The 17,212-nt window shown below is 37.5% G+C and overlaps 1 protein-coding gene across 12 annotated transcripts in view; it reads right to left on the bottom strand.

Annotated features, from left to right (window-relative positions):
• Positions 1-17,212, bottom strand: part of LOC129774637 (voltage-dependent L-type calcium channel subunit beta-1) — a 422,247-nt gene that overhangs the window by 266,982 nt on the left and 138,053 nt on the right. For all 12 annotated transcript variants that reach the window (XM_055778437.1, XM_055778443.1, XM_055778449.1 and 9 more), the window contains one exon: positions 2,305-2,340. In XM_055778437.1, the coding sequence (XP_055634412.1) occupies positions 2,305-2,340 (36 nt within the window). The remainder of the gene's footprint in view (positions 1-2,304; positions 2,341-17,212) is intronic.

Raw genomic sequence — 17,212 nt, 5'->3', positions numbered from 1 at the left:
GTGAGTCGATTATACTTTTTTTCATTTAAATGAAAACTGAAAAAAATCTGAAAAAAATCACACATATCTAGAAAAGCCGTAGAAACACATTTAAATATGAATTAGAGTAGTACTGAATCTCTAAATCACAAAAAAAAAATTCAAAATTTCAATATTTTTTTTAGTACTTAAATTTTTGATGTTTTTTTTCATAATTTTTCTTGATACACCGTAGTAAGATGCACATTCAGTTTTTTTTTCAAATTTTGATCTCGAAGCTTCTGAGGATGGCGTGAAATACACGAAAAAATACGTTTTTCACTATAGATCCTATGTTAAACCACATAGGGGCTCAAATAAACTGTCAAAATTTCTTATTTAATATCCTATACAATATTTGCTATAGAGCTGGTGATTTGGTTTGGGAGCACTTTTCAATTCCTTACCCGGCCAGATCCTTGGACTCAACAACTTAAAAACCTGTGTTTTATTTTTAAAATATTTGACAAGTCCCTAATGAAAGACCCGTTATAAAAATTCATTGAAAATTGTCTGAGAAATGCTAGAACGATTTGATATCTTGAAATGCATCTTTATCCATACTTTTTGTTTTACGAATTGCTAACGAAGCAATGTTGCTGCAATTTCTCAACAATGTAAAAAAAATAAACTATATATCCAAAAAGGTTCATGTGTTGTATTCCATCAACACTCCTCATAATCATTATATTTTTTCAAGATGCAACAATTACCTCATCCTCAATGATTGATGGAAAACAAATCATTAACGCAGTGAACAATGAATAGCAATAAGTCAATTTTGACACTGTCTTCCGTAACAATAGTTGCGCTATAGCATGAGCTCAAACGAGAGTAACGTATAGCCAACTTTCAGTTCACTTTGTCCAACGCGGAGTTTAAATCCTATAGGCAAAAGCGTGACCGGTGGTTTTAATAATAATGAAAAAAAAAAACTTCATTGCTGAAGTAATCTACCGCACTCCTTAAGTAGCAAGTGAAGGTAGTTCAAGAGTGGCCACAACTGTTCCATGACCGCAGGGCATCCACTGTGAGCGAACTAATTATTTCTGAATGTTTTATAAAAGGAAAAAAAATGTGTAAGATAGTGCGCAACTCGGGTAATTCGGGTTGTAATATTTTCGCCACTAATTTGACTTACACACCAATCAACAGATTGTTTGTTTTGAAATCGGGAATCAATTAAACACGTTGTTACGCACTAGAATTGCTTTACTGTTGTTAGGGGCACTCGCGGTCAGATATTGAGATAATCAATTACACGGTCGTCAACGAGTCACAGTCGGATACCATTCTCGACACCGAATGACACGAAACCTTGCCTTTCTTCCGAACCTCAGCTGTTGTTTCACTGTCGTGTCACCAACCAACCATAGATATGGTGGAATTTCACTTAAACTCCAATCATCAGATACGCCTGCAAGAAACGGTGCACCTAATAACAACAAAACAACAACAAAAAACAACAAATGCCGTGGAACGAAAAACATTAATCTTTCTAAATCTAGATTTAATGACAAAAAATAATTACACTTTTCACTCAGTGACTTGCCCCGCTGACCTCTCCTCACCGGGCGGGCAGTGGGCTTCTGTGAGGTGGTGGTCATAGGTAATAGTTTTCTCATTTCTTTTTTTTTTTTTGGTAAATGTGGTACTTGCTGTCGACGGAGAAAATAAAACTTTAAACAGACAGCCGAAAAGATACAGCGTTGTGCAACCGGGTTGGTTCGGTTAGCGGGATAAGAAGTGGGTAAAGGTGGAGGAGGTTGGTATGAACGGTTGTCCGATGGAATGACGGAAAAAAAGATTAAGCTCGCGAAACTGATTATAATAATCACGCGTACATACGGACGGACGCCCTGTGTACCCACGAACGTATGCGCAAAAATTCGAGCGATGATTGAGGGGGAACCGGGTCAAAACCTTTCGAAGGCGGTGAGTCATGTTACACTTTGATTGCGCCCAGAGATGGTGAACTAAATTTGGTTCAGTTTAAGGCTGTGGAAAATTATTTTACTTGCGCTAGATAAAATAAAGGTAGGTACCCATCGATGAGGACGCAGCGCGGAGAGGGTTTACTTTAATTACTTTTTTGTTCACTCCATACGACATGAAGATCGGTTACGTGTTATTAGTAAGAGCTATTTTTCATCTTTTTCCCCATGCCTAAATATTACCGTAAATCTATCGGGCGGTGAAACTGGACGGAACATGTAATGATAGTAATTTCGGTGCTCATCATCGGAGTGTTGATGGTATGAAGATTATCTTCGCGGCTGAACTTACTTTTGATGATATTAGAGTTAGAGTTGGTGACGATTCCTGAAACGAGAGGGCAAAGAAAATGGAAAAATAATCATCAGTAATTGTGGCAAAACAAAGATTCGATTCGTGGGAGAAATTTTCTGTTTTGCTGATGAACATGAAGCAAATTGTAGGCTCTGAGTATATGTTAGATTATGTATTACAACTGCTAGCACGCAGCACTCGTTATAGTAAAATGTTGAAGACAATGGGACTCATCGTACAAAAATCTTGGATTTGAAAGATTCGACATGAATGTTTTTTAGATAAAAATGGGAAAACAATTCCACGACACATTCAGTTGCAATTTTCACCTTCGTACCGTTGAAGGTAAAGTATACTCGCATTGAAAACTATTTCAAATCAAGAGGCCAAATAGCAATGCAATGATTATTAAATCGAATATCCAAATTAGGTTTGATTAAAGATTTTCTGGATTTGTAGCGTGCAACATTTGCTAGTCTGACATTGTTTGAGTTGATTCGTGGTTCCGTAAATGTGCGTTTGGAACGTTCCTTAAAATTATATTCATGCTACTTTTGTATTCCTAATAAAGAAAGCTCGTGTGGTGTGGCAATACGGACATTTATTTTAGAGTAGCTTTGCAAGGTTCAACCGCATGTACCTCTCTACAAATTGAAAAGCATACCTTGTTAGCGCAATAAACCGCCGTATGGCCCTCTGACTTGTACTTCAAGCATTTCGTAGGCTTAGGGACAAAAACCCGCTCAGGTATCCTAGATTCATCTACCATTACGAATTCAGGGAGGGTGGAACCAGGAAAAGTAACTCGGAACGAGCCCGATGCCATAAACATTGTTTTTCTCCTGATGGGTCGAGATCGTCTATAGAAGCTGGCAGCGGCGATTCTTGTTAATTTTTTTCTCTATTATAGTGACTTTCAACACATTTCGGCTGGTTCGTCACTTTTACTTCTGCGTTGGATGAAAAACATCAGAAAATATTTTTTTCTATAACTTCATTCAGTTTTAATAGTCATTTAAGTCAGCCACTTCATTGATTCTCGGTCTGTCAGATCGTATGCGCGAGTATAGGAGGGTTCAGGATTCACGAGAATTCTACATTGAACGATTTGGCCACTCAACATCAAAATTTAGTACAATGAAAGAAATAATATATTTTTAAAAATTGACAAATGTTAAGAATTTTTTATCGATTTTTTGGTCGATTCGCAAAAGCAATCTTTGATCTCACATCCAGTGCATCTGCATTTTGTAGAAATTAGTGCAATGTGTAATGAAATTTGTGTTTGATGTTTGATTTTTTGCTGATGTGCGTCACACATATCAAATGTCTCTAAGGGCCGACAGCTTAGTTTAAGTTGTTGTTTTTGTTAGTTTGTTTGTTAGTCTAGAAATTTGAAAAAAATCTTTTTTTTTCTTCACATTCCTGTAGTTTAGACATTCACGAATATACTCTAGAAAGTACTTTGTGGAATTTCCATTATTTACCGAATTTATACGACCATAAGAATTAACTTCTAAAGCGTTTTTCTCGAAACAATTTTTTTTAAACTGACGTACAAGATATCTCAAGTTCCACTGAACCGATTTATGTCGAATTTATATGAATACAATCTATATGCATCTCTCTATCGCATGAACCGTTTAAAATCATGATTTTTTCATTTTACTTTTTTTAAATCGGGAAATGCAAGAAAAAACTTTAAATATTTTTCTACAAGCGGCTGCCATTTTGTCAAAAAACATGTTTTTGACATGTTTTTCAGCATATCTCATTAAACGTTGGCATCTTTTTTCGCGATATGCACCATCCAACGACTAATCACCATGGTTCCATGGAATTAAAAAACAATAACTAAAAATCAAAATCTACAGCACTTTTTCGAACTACAAATTATGGAAAAGTTAAATAATGTAATGTTCAAATATATACAAAATCATGATTATAAAATAGACTAACGTAATCCTACGTCAACTATATGGTCGTGTTCTGGAAACAGCCCTTCTGTGACCCTCATTTATACTTGCTAACTCTATCATCTTTAATGGTGTCACAAATCAGGCCCGCTTCGCTTATTACGTCTTCAATTTCAACTACGTGAGAGGAAATATAAACGCGATACACCAGCATAAAACGCTAATCAGCAACAACTCGCAGTTTGCTCGGCATTGTTTTGGAGACTTCAGTCACGGAGGGTTTTTTTTTTCAACATCTGTATTACTTTAAAGGTTCTTTCATTTGGTTTGTATACATTCCGGCTCCGGTATGAAATCTCTACCACGAAGTGTGGATAAAGCGGATTGAAGCAGTGCAAGCGAGATTCGTTAAATATGCGCTGTGGTTTTTACCTCATCGAGCTTCCACCGTCAGAGAGGCGATGTCGACCTTGAAGATAACGAGAAACCACCAGAGAGCTATCTTTGTTGGATAATTATTGCTAAGAGAAATTGACGCACACAACATACTTTCGCGAATTAACTTAAGTGTCCTATCTAGTCAACTTCACCAACGGCAAATCCTTAGGATGGTCTTTCATAAAACAGAATATGCGCAGAACGAACCAATCAGGTCAATGTGCGTTATTTTCATGAAGTTTTTGGCTTATTTGATTTTAATGTTTTTTTTTTATCTCATTTATTTATTAGGCTCATTAGCATTTTGCTGTAACAGAGCCGGGTTTGATCGTGTACATGTACATATGTTTATGTTTCTATAAATTGTGAATTACACAGTAGTTAGTAGTAGCCATTTAGGCGTTAAGTTTTCTATTCCATTACATTATGGTAAATTACACTGTAGTAGCCATTTAGGCATATTAGGCGTAGGTATTCTTTCTGTTCTTCCATTGTTCAGCAGACCGGACAGCGGAGACAGTTGATATTGATCATTGTTGGGTTATTTATAGAACAGCAGCCCGATGTTACTTGCAGAGCAGAGCAGTTGTATGGATGAATCGATCTTTGTTCCACCGTGGATTGATTTCCATCGCTGATGATGGTTGCGTGGACGTAGTTATTCTATAACAACACAAAGATGGTCAATTGAGGGCCCTGAGTTTGAACTCACGATCGATCGCTTGGTAAGCGAACGCATAACCAAGTGGCTACGAAGACCCCCCAGATTTCAATGTTAGCGTTAATGTGTTTATTGAACGACCAGAATCAATGTTATAACATTAAAAATGTGTTATAAAATTCATAAAATATAAAATACATACACTTTTCTTTTCGATGAATAAATGTAAATGTAAATTAAATTAAATAAGATTTGGATGTATGAACGCGACTTTCCAGCATCTTTCTGAGCAACTAAGGGATGGGAGCGAGTCGAGCCATCATCGGGTACGGGCCTGTTTTCTATTGTTCCGCACACAGTTTTATTTGAGATTATTTATTTTTTATTCGGTGCTATCCGAACAGAAATGTTTGCATTCCATTAGCAGTGTTGTTTTGCATGCAGTTTTTAATAATTTCAAGTACAGTTTTCATAATATTTACGAGTGTTTACGAGTGCGAAGATAGTGCATCATAATGATTGTATCACAGCCAAGAAAATCGTCGACATGGCTGAAATGAGAGGAAACCGGCTTCAATTAAGTTCTTTGTTTTTAATCTTCACACAGCTTACATTTTTTTTACTTACATGCTCCACATGAAAAGTGCAAAATTTTATTTTAGCCCACATAGAACTTGAAAATAAATTCTTGTTCGTTAACTAGCGAACGCCAACAGGAATCCTGAAAATGATTCAAAATCCAATATGAATCATTAACGGTGTGTGTATGTGTTGGTTGGCAAGGAATAGTTGGACAAATGACAATTTTGTCAGTGGTATCACGGCAGTGGAACTTCATACAAATCACTCGTCGAAAAGTGTCTCCTTTTTCACCGCTTGTTTACATCGACGAATATATTTTTTCCACTATGTTTCGTTGGAGAGTGTATTTATACTGACAGATTTCTACTACGAGGTGTTTAATGAAGGATGAAAGGTGGGAATGTTTATGTTTGTATATGATTTATCGTACGATTTAATTGAATGCATAAAAGATGTCAACAAAACTGGAGTTAAGCTCCTTTTTGAATTTGAACAAATATTGATAAGAGATTCCCAGCAATTCTTTATGTTTATTGCGTGATTTGGTTACTGTATAAGTTGTTTGAAACGAAGGTTTAGTGTAATGATTTTATTTTGAGGATTATATTCACAAACATATAAGTACAATTAATATAAATTGCATGTATATGATGCGCCTGCCAGCCCATACATGCAAACGTGGAAGCGATATACATATTTTTTTACGAACGGATTTAAACGATTTGCATACCAATCAAATTGGAAATTTTCTAAGATTTTTTTTGTTTGATATGCTATACATTACAATCCCATAGTCTGTATATGGTTTAAATTGATGAAAATTTGAAGCATTCCCTTTTTCCATACATTTGTTCTGTCCATTTGTGTACTTTCCCGAACAGAGCTGTCAATAACGGGTATCTTATGCAGCCACTAGAACAGAAACAACGAAGGGGGAGCACCCTAGCATAGCAAGTAAACTGTCGCTAGCGTATAAGTATTGCATCTCCTCTGAGGAAAATTCTCAGAATCTTTCTGTGCCCGAAACAACAAAGGTCGCTTATTCTGCTCGTTTTGTGTTTAAAGTTTCCCCTCGAGCTGTGAACGCTAGCGAATATTTCACTTGAAGTGCATCTGGCATTGCAATTAACACAACCATCCGAGTCATGGCAAAGAAGGCGAAAAAAGAGAAGAGTGCAAATGATTATAGGTCGCTTCTAAACATGTTTGGTGTTTGGTTTTTTGTGTGTTGCTTGTTTTCGTTGCGCGAAACATAGAAACTTAGAAAAAACTTTGTTGACGGTTTTGAACGAGAATCGAGAAACGGTCATTCTCGCGATATTTCATTTTTAGCACTGTAACTGTGTGCATCTGTTGGACGCGTTTGTATTCGCAAATAATATTCGAAATGATAAACCATCAAATTTCAAAAGAAAAAAGATTGCGTAGTCCTACGTTCTAAGCGGTCGTGTCTCGGATACAACCCCTCGAATTTTTTACGATGGAATGCTTGCTGAGCAGGCCCAAAGGCAGTTTTAAATTGTTAAAATATGAATGAAATTTTTTACTTCATGCTATTGATTACTTGAAACATGTAGTACTGAATATTAATTAACCATTTCTATATAAATTTTGCGATATTTCCACTAAAGTACAATAAACAATCAGAAATGACGTATCCGATTGTAACTCTTTCGTATCATATGTAAGAGCTTCAATTGCCCTAAAATCATATTTCAGATAGCTAAAAGTCAATTGATTAATTCCTATTTGTACAAACATTAATGTTTATAAAAGTTCTATATACATACAAAAATGGTGATTCCCTGGGCCGAACATTTTACTTTAATATTTTCCGCCATTTTTTATAGCAGTGATGAACGTATATTCGTATGACAACAGACTTATTATGTTATTAGGTATTGCCTAATAATTGTAAAGTAAGTAACCTCTAATTCGACAATAAGTTAATTGGACGGACCTGTAATGGGACACAAATAATTGGGCATTTTCATCTCTAATTGGATATTTTGTAAACATCGAGTTTGGTACCCAAAGTATGGCCCCAGATTGAAAGTAGCCACCAGATGTAGACATTGTACCACTATCAACGTGAATGTCCAATTACTGACCAATCAACTCTAATGCGACACTGAGTAGTGACTCGGTATGTCGAGGAATAGAGGTAACTTACTGTATATGCTATTTGGGTGCATCATATACCACCCAAAATATCAGATATTCGATGCTCTATATACGATTTAATGTTTGGTGGGTTGGCATACTTGGCAGCTTGGTTTGTCAAGTTCATAATCTCATGTTTACAGTTTTGAGTTAAGTGCAATTGAATGACAAAGTTGAACTAATTTATTTTTGTCGCTATGTTTATCAGAACGCGAAAGATCGGCAAACAGATAATCTTCCGTTCTTAAAAGTTAAAAATTGAAAAAAAAAGCAACGTGAAAGTTAAACACTTTTCTTGAAACCGGAAATATTCGGACTTAAAAATAATTTTTAACGTAATATTCCAAACATACATGTATTTACAAAAATCTATAATTATTATTATAATCATCAAGAACGTTTTCCGCCATTAGTTTTTTGGTTGTCTGTAGTAAATCGTATATACGCATGACAATAGTCGCACTAAATGCATGTATAAGTCGTATATTCATCCATCCAATCATCGTGAATACTGTTGCAAGTGGAAAATAAATGTGTGTTCATTGCTTATGACGCGAACATAAACAACAATATAATACAGTAATTTAAATTTTATACGACATGCCGAGGCACCACTCAGTGTCGCTTTGGAGGCGATTTTGGCTTGTAATTGAACATTGACGATGTGAGTTGTATAGTGTCTACGTCTGGTGGCAACTTTAATATGACGCCATAATTCGGGCCCCGAACTCGATGTTTACAAAAATGTCCAATTAAACGTGTCACATTACAGGTCTGTCCAATAATCCAAACGTCGCATTAAATGCAACTTACTGTATATAAACAATATTTATTCCCAGCTGTTTTGAGGCATCTCGCACAAATTGACAATACCATTCAGTTGTCAGTGCAAGTCGGTGCAATTTTTAGAGTGTAAAAAAAGTTCACTGTTTACATAAAAGCAATCTCGAATCGGCCCCACTTTTTTGCTTGAAGTTACTATCCCCTGGTGGTATGCCGAAGTGAGTGTGATAAAGCAGTATTCTCTATTTTATTCTTATTGTGACAGTTGCAAATGCAAGCTGAAACGATATGTGAATGACTTGAGTGCGTTCCCTTCTTATTCAAACGGCGCCTGTGTGTATGTGGTATGCTATTTTCTTTTTTGAGCATGTTAGTTTAGCCGCGGTGAGAATATCACAGTAAATGGAGTTCAACATCATGGAGGCGTAGACATGTCGGAAAAAGTAGCAGCATGTGGCCGGCGTCGTTATTGACCATTTAAAGCTCGAATCACCGAACATTACACAACGAGAATGATTTGCTAGTCCCAAGCGTCATTCTGCGTGTTCTTTGTGCAATTTGGTTGGTTCAGGTCAATCACGGAGGGCAACTACGAATTATACAGTCTACCCAAGCTCAAGCTCAAGCTCTTTCTGAGCAACTAAAAACGGTGCATAGTTTCAATATCAGAGATATTCATATCAGGAAATCCCACATTCTCTGCCATATTGTAGGCGGATAATATATACTATAGTACAATATTTTGTAAAAAAATTTGAAGTATTTCAAAGCGCAGCTAATGATTTTCTCTATGAAGTTAATTTTCCATAAAATGTTCGGAAATTGTTCAAGCGGTTTGAAGGCTACAAATTTAAAAAAAAGGTTATACTCGGTACGAAAATTATGCTTAGCGGAATATTTAAATGTAATGTAAAAAGGTTTCAGCTTTCCAAAAATAATAAAACCGCTAAGATCTTTTTGGTTTTGGATACTACAAAAAACTAAAAATAAAAATAATCTATTAGTTTATTTTTATTTTTAGTTCGTATAGAAATAGACAACTTAAGTGTTGTTTAGCGTTTGACCTAAAATGTTCACTTAAATATCTTTTATTTTCTGGTAATAAATCGAAAATCAGTCCATCGGATTGAAAGATGTGAGTTATTCAGAATGAGTGAATTCGGTAGATATTGAGGATCACCCTAATTCAAAATGGTGCACCTTAAGGGTAAAATAAAAAAAAGGTCTCAGAAAATTTGTTTTCGCTAGACGTTTTTTCTTGGAATTGGTGTATCTTAAAGTCTCAAAATTAACTTTTTAACAGAATTTTTATTTTAGGTGACTCCGTTATTTCGAATATAATATAGTACAGTTGATAGTTTTATTTCGTTTTATCCATCATTTTGCAGCAATTTGGCCATTATATTTTGGCCAAAAATTACCGTTGTGTGGGGTTACTTTTGACATTTCAGGTTTTTAATGTTATTAAACCCAAGAAATTTTTTTGAGTCACCATTCATGACTAACGGTTGTTGTATTTACATCTCAATAAACTATTCTTTTATTATATTTCAGGCACAGTTACACAGTTCACGTGCAACTAAAAATATGAATGTATGGAAAATATGAAATATGAAATTTATATAATGAAATGTTACATCGTCTATATTGCAAGACTAGCTTCGATTAGGCCATTGGATTGTCTCGATTGAATCAACAACTGAGAGATTCAACTTGTAGAGGTTTCAAAACGTTGATGGAGTGCATTCGTGGATGTTTCAAAAGTGCATTAATTCAGGAGCCGCAGTGAATAGTAAGTATACTTACACCGCCATAGCCTAGCTTCAAACTTTAAGAGGTGAGGAATCATACCGTGGAAACTTCATGAGGTTGCTAGCGAGCTGTCATGACATGGAAATCGATATGATTGGATAATACCTGGAGGAATTTCCCAAATCAAAATAATAATGATGTTATCTGCTTATCGTGCCTAGGAAAAGTACTTCACCTGATGAAATATCTAAACGTGATTGGAAATCATTTGGAACTCCTGTATAAGAATACCCAAAATAGCCAAATCTAAATTATTTACTTAGACAATTCATAGTTCTTCAAATTGAACAAGGATTGTCCGAAATTAAGTAGTAAGGTTTAATTCAATTGATTATTGAAGATGCCAAGGTAGCCCCCAGCTGGGACAATAACAATATTTTATCAATATATGAACAAATTATGAATGCCTTAATAAATTCAGTTCATGTTTAGCATGGATGTTACATATGCATCCACAATCAATATTTATGAAAATATCTAAAATTCACCCATTCGCACTGAAAAGTGCCCCTACACGACTGTACTGGAAATTGATCATTATATGATTGTAATCAGTTTGATATTATTTTATATGACATTCCATGTTTTTCAAATACATTTTCATCTAAAATCATCTAATCAATCATTTATCAACTGGTTTGAAGTGGTTCAAGCGGAACAAGCTTTTCAACTCTGATTGTCTAAGAACCTAAAACAACGATCGAAAAGAACTCCCGTTACGTTGCATCTCCCATTGCCCTTTGATGACATTTCGCTCAACAAGAATGTATATATATTCCTTACATTACCTGCCACTGCACATTTCTGAGAAATGCTAATTTCAGTTCAAATAACAAAAATAACAAAAATTACCGAAGATTTGTCTGTGTTCGGTAATCATCAAAACTGGAACCTTTTTTCCCGCATTCATTTGGCCTGTTCTCAATCTCGCCTTCTCTTCGCTTCATGTACAGATATGCATTTTTTGTGGTGTCCACCAGACTTGAATATTACCCAGACTTCCAGAGTCCCCGGCTGCAACGAAAGAAAAAAGTAATTCTCGCTGCTTCTCGCAGTGGACCGAAAAAGTTGCTCAACGAGAAACAAAAAAAAATGTATATAATTCAATTTGAGAGTCGGTGACCGACCAGCAAGTGCTCAGGTAGTTTTATGGATTAATCCGAGTGCATGCTTCGGTTGGTTTAGGGGTTAAACAAGTGAAAAAGCATAAAACGAAATCGAATTCCCCGATACGTAGTCAATTGGAGTCGCAGAAGTCACTCGGATTTCGGTCGTTAAGACCAGTTGTTATTTAATTTGAGTTTTTTTTTTTTCATTTTGGAATTTTACCTTCATTCGATTTCTCGCACTAGTTTTTTCGGAGTAACAGAAAAAAACGTTAACAGTCTTATAATTTGTACTTTGCTTAACTATTATTATCGTAATGGAAACGGATATCGTTGCTTCCCGCCATAGATTGGTTTGTTCGTTCCACTTCTAAGTGCAATCAACATAAAGGTTTCGTCAACTCTTCGGTAACTGTTTATAGAAACCTAGACATTCAAACAAGATTGCAAAAAGCAGCCTCCATGCCATAACTTCTGACAGCTTCGACATGAATTCTTTGCCCTCGTCAAACCAAATCTTATCTGCAACTCAACACGATGAATGTACTCAATAAACTTTGTCTGAAAAGAGAACAAAACATCATCGGCGAGAAAAACACATATCCTCGGAAAGAATTGCAATTCGTGTTGAAATTTTTGAAAAGGCCATCGCTGATTTCTGATTCTTACGGCCCGACTCTCCTGGAATTCCAACTTTCGATTCGTGTTAAAATATTTAGACGCATATTTTGCCCTCCTTTATGTGCGTGATGTTGCCTTCACATCTCGCCTCTACTTATCCGGAATACGAGAGATTTAATCCGCTCGGCCCTTTTGCGCTGTTCGGAGATGCCGAGATATGATCCTGGTTAGATTCTCCCACTTTTTGCTCACTGGTTCTTATTATTCCACACCCGCTTCTTACGGTTTACGCTTTCCTAGCCAGCGGCCTCGCTCCATTCAATTTCTTCGGAAAAAAAATATTTATCAGCGGCATCGATATATGAAGCAATCTAAATTCAATTTCAATTTCAAACCTCTTTTCAGCTTCTCGCCTCGCCCGCCTCTTGGCAGGCTTTCTTTTGCTTCTTGTGCTAGTGTTTATTTCCTCCTCTTTTTATTTTAGCCTTTATTATTCTCAATCGAACCCGGGCTATTCATTTGTGCTTCAAGAAAGGACTCTCGCTCCGTTCGACTTCAATCGGCGAGTATTTATTATTAATCCCGCAAGGAGCACTTTCTTTTTTTTTTGTTTCGCTGGGGATGGCAAATTGACTGAACTGAAGAGAAAAATATACGTAACAATCGACGCAAATGGTTGAGGAGTAAGACTACATTCACAGCATCTGTCAACGCCAAAATGTTAAGTTAGTAGTACAATATTTAAAAAAAATAACATAGATTTGAAAAAAAACCACGTTTATGATAAGACTAGAACTGAGTGAAATTCATGGGGGGTAAGAATCAAAAAAACAATACCTGTGGAAGCGTGAATATAATTGTTACTTTCGTATAATTTGTACGTAAAATATAGGTGCTAATGATAAATGTTGGAAATAAATTTTGGCCTGCGACTTTTATTTTGATGATGATCAATAAATAATGATCGCACTGCAAATCGAAAGACAGTTTTGAAAACTTCAATAAAATCTATACAAGGCTAATTTGTTGTTTTGATTTGTGGTGAGTTCGTTATTCATCGAATTATTCATTATCAAATACGAAGGAAAAAAATTAAATTCAATCAAAAATATATCCGCATTGAAAGGTCCTACAGGGATGTTGTAGGGAACAAATGAAAGCTGGTTTATGAGGTAGAATTGGATTTGCTATTGACTTAGCTGGCAAAAAATTGCAACATAGTCGACAGCTTGGTAACAACGTAGCAACGTTGCAACTTAGTAACAATGTGTTAACATAGTTACCTTGTTGAGTACTTTTCAATAAATAATTTTTCATTACTTGTTCAAACCTCACTAAACACAAACGTGTTTCAATTCGCTCTAGTTCCATAACTCAGACAGGTTATGGGCCCAGCAGAGCAGAAACACTAGGCGAATAAGTGAATCCAAGTTTTTTGTGAGAACCAAGCCAAGAAGCGAAGTTGAACAGTTCCTAGAATGGAGTGGGGAAGAATTCCGAGGCTCAACAATTATCAACTTTGGAAGTATGTGGACCCAGGGACAACACCGAATCCTGTGACCGAGGCGTGGATGAACGGCGATGAGAAGGCACTGGCAACGATTCAACTCACTTTGGAAGAAGGTCAGTACAGCATCATCCAGACCAAGACCACGGCCAAAACGACATGGGCAGCCTTGAAGGAACATCACAACAAGGCATCACTTGGACAAAAGGTTACCCTCTTGAAACAGATAACGAATCAGAACTACCAAGTGGGAGAGAGTATGGATGAGTATCTCAACGAAATTCTGAAGAATTACGTAAGGTTGGAGAGCTTCGGTTTCAAGATTGAAGAATGTATGAAGGTTGCACTCATTCTACGTGGGCTTCCGGATTCATTCAGTCCCCTGACGACTGCTCTAGAAGCTCGTAATGAAGATGAACTAACAATCGAGATGGTGAAGATCAAACTCATTGACGAAGCAGATAAAAAGAAGAAGAAAAGGGGTGGTTCGGAAGAACAGGCGTTGAAGATGGTTGGCCGAGGTCAGCAGAAAAATCAGGTGTCCTGCTCTTCTGTGGAAGGCAGGGACATCGTAAAAAGGACTGCTGTGCTTTTCAAGTGAAGAAAGAAGCAGATGAAAAGTACAAGAAGAAATCATCAAGAGAGAGAGACGAATGAACTGAAAAAGTTTAAAGTCTCTATAATACAATACCATTACCATCAAGAGAGAAGGCAGTGCGCGAAAACGACAGAGAAAAGTCGTTCACGTTTATGGTACGGGACCAAAAGGGTATTTCGAATTCGTGGGTGATAGACTCAGGTGCAACGTCCCACCTTATGAACGATAGCAAAAATTTCCAACGTTTGGATCGTTCTGTGAATCCGGTTATTTCGACTGCTGATGGGAAAGTGATTCGTACCGCCGGTGTCGGAAATTGTGTTATTCAGTGTCTCGATGGCAATGATGAGCAAGTGAAGATAACTTTGACAGACGTGATTTACGCCCCTGAACTAGAAGGAAGCCTCGTATCAGTAACAAAGCTTGCCAAGAAAAGAGTTCGTACAGTGTTTGATACGGAAAAATACAGCTTAGAATTTAACGGTGAAGTTATCGCGACGGCTAATCGAGTAGGTGGATTGTACCGACTGAATACCTTTGAAGAATCGCGTTCGATGATGGTTGGTGATCGACAGCATAATCAAGATTGTCAACATGTGTGGCACCGAAGACTTGACCATAGAGATCCGGCATGAATATGAAGAAGTGTGGAATTCAACTGATGTGTGAATGTTGCCTTGAAGGGTGATTCCTAAGGTGATTCGATCCGACAGAGGTGGAGAATACACGAGCCACAGTATCCGGAGGTACTACGCGCAAGAAGGTATAAAGGCAGAATATACGGCTGGCTATGCACCACAACAAAATGGCGTTGCAGAAAGAAAAAATAGGACCTTGAATGAAATGGGGCTATGCATGCAACTGGATGCTGGATTGCCCACACGATTCTGGGCGGAGGCTGTGAATACAGCAGCATATTTACAAAACAGGCTGCCCTCCAGCGCAGTAAATGTTACACCACTCGTGATTTGTTTCGGTAGAAAGCCAGATATGAAGCTTTTGAAGATTTTTGACTGCAGTGCTTACGTTTGGAAGCCCTCACAAAGCGCAAAAAGTTTGAGCCAAAAGCGACGAAATTAACCTTTGTTGGATATGCAACTGATAGCAAAGCCTATAGATTGGTAAACATGAAAACAGAAGAAATCATTAGAAATCGTGATGTCCGATTCTTGGAGCTAGATTGTGAAAGCAAGGGAGAGCCAGCGGTGGAAGAATCAGATGAAAACGATGCTGGAAAAGTATCTGTTCGTTTTTTTTTTTGAAGAAGAGGAGGTCCAATCTCAAGAAGAGGATGAAAAACCGGTAGAGCTAGATGAATCTGAGCAGTTTTTCGAGGCTGAAGATGAAGGCGATTGTGGCCAGCAGAATCCGGTAGAAGATACGACCGACTCCGAACGACTGCGAGGATCATCTCGACCAAACATTGGTGTCCCTCCGGAAAGGTATAACGACTCCTTCAGACTTGCCGTTAATTTACCAGTTGAACCGAAGACGTACGCTGAAGCCGTTTCATGTTCTGAGCATGTCAAATGGAAGGCCGCAATGGAAGAAGAAATAATGTCGCATCAAGAAAACGGCACATGGGAAATCACCGATCTCCCTTTAAATCGCAAGCCAATAGGATGCAAATGGATTTTCAAGCGGAAAGAAGATGAGACTGGTAAAGTCGTTAGATATAAAGCTAGACTTGTAGTGCAAGGATTTTCCCAAAAGTTTGGTACGGATTATGATCTTGTATTTGCTCCTGTGATCAAGCAAGCTTCTTTTCGGACTGTTTTGACCTTAGCAAGCAGGGACCGTATGCTAGTTCGTTACGTAGATATCAAAACAGCGTACTTATATGGGGAGCTTCAGGAGGAGACCTATATGAAGCAACCTCCGGGTTTCACGAGCATCAACCCAAATTCCGTATGCCATTTGAAACGCAGTGTTTATGGACTCAAGCAGGCCGCAAGAGTCTGGAACCGTAGAATTGATGATGTTTTCAAAACACTTGGTTTCCAGTCGCCAACTGCAGATCCATGCCTGTACGTTCGCCGGGCAAAAAATTCAACAATGTATCTGCTAATTTACGTAGATGACATCGTCGTTATAGTGAAAACTGAATCAGAGTACAACAACTTGGGGAAAGCATTACGAGCGGAGTTCAAAATAACGGAGCTAGGGGAGTTACGTTTGTTTCTGGGAATTCAGGTGCGAATCAACGATGGCAAGATCGTCCTGAACCAGAAGAACTACATAAAAAAAGTGTTATCACGTTTCCAAATGGAGAATGCGAAGGAGTCCAAAATCCCAATGTCAACCGGCTTTCTTCAACAAAAGGAGGAGCATAGTGAACCACTTTAAGAAAAGGAACAGTTTGGTAGGAGCTTTGTTGTATATAGCCGTCAATACAAGACCTGATGTGGCTATTGCAACCTCTATTCTTGGAAGACGTGTATCGAAGCCTACTAAAGCCGACTGGAATGAAGGTAAAAGAGTTTTGCATTATCTCAAGCGGTCAATCGACCTTGAACTACATTTGGGAGGCACAGAGCAATTCGAACTTGAAACCTCTGCCGATGCAGATTGGGCAGGAGAAGTCGGTGACCGGAAGTCAAATACCGGTTACATGGTGGACTTATCAATCGGAAATGCAGTGAACAGACTGGAGTTTCATTGTCAAGCACTAAAGCAGAATACATCGCCCTTGCTGAATGTCTTCAAGAACTGCAGTGG

This window comes from Toxorhynchites rutilus, chromosome 3, assembly GCF_029784135.1.
Source record: "Toxorhynchites rutilus septentrionalis strain SRP chromosome 3, ASM2978413v1, whole genome shotgun sequence".
Lineage (NCBI taxonomy): Eukaryota > Metazoa > Arthropoda > Insecta > Diptera > Culicidae > Toxorhynchites > Toxorhynchites rutilus.
The sequence above is the reverse complement of the archived record's forward strand: the minus strand, read 5'-3'. Positions and strand labels throughout refer to the sequence as shown.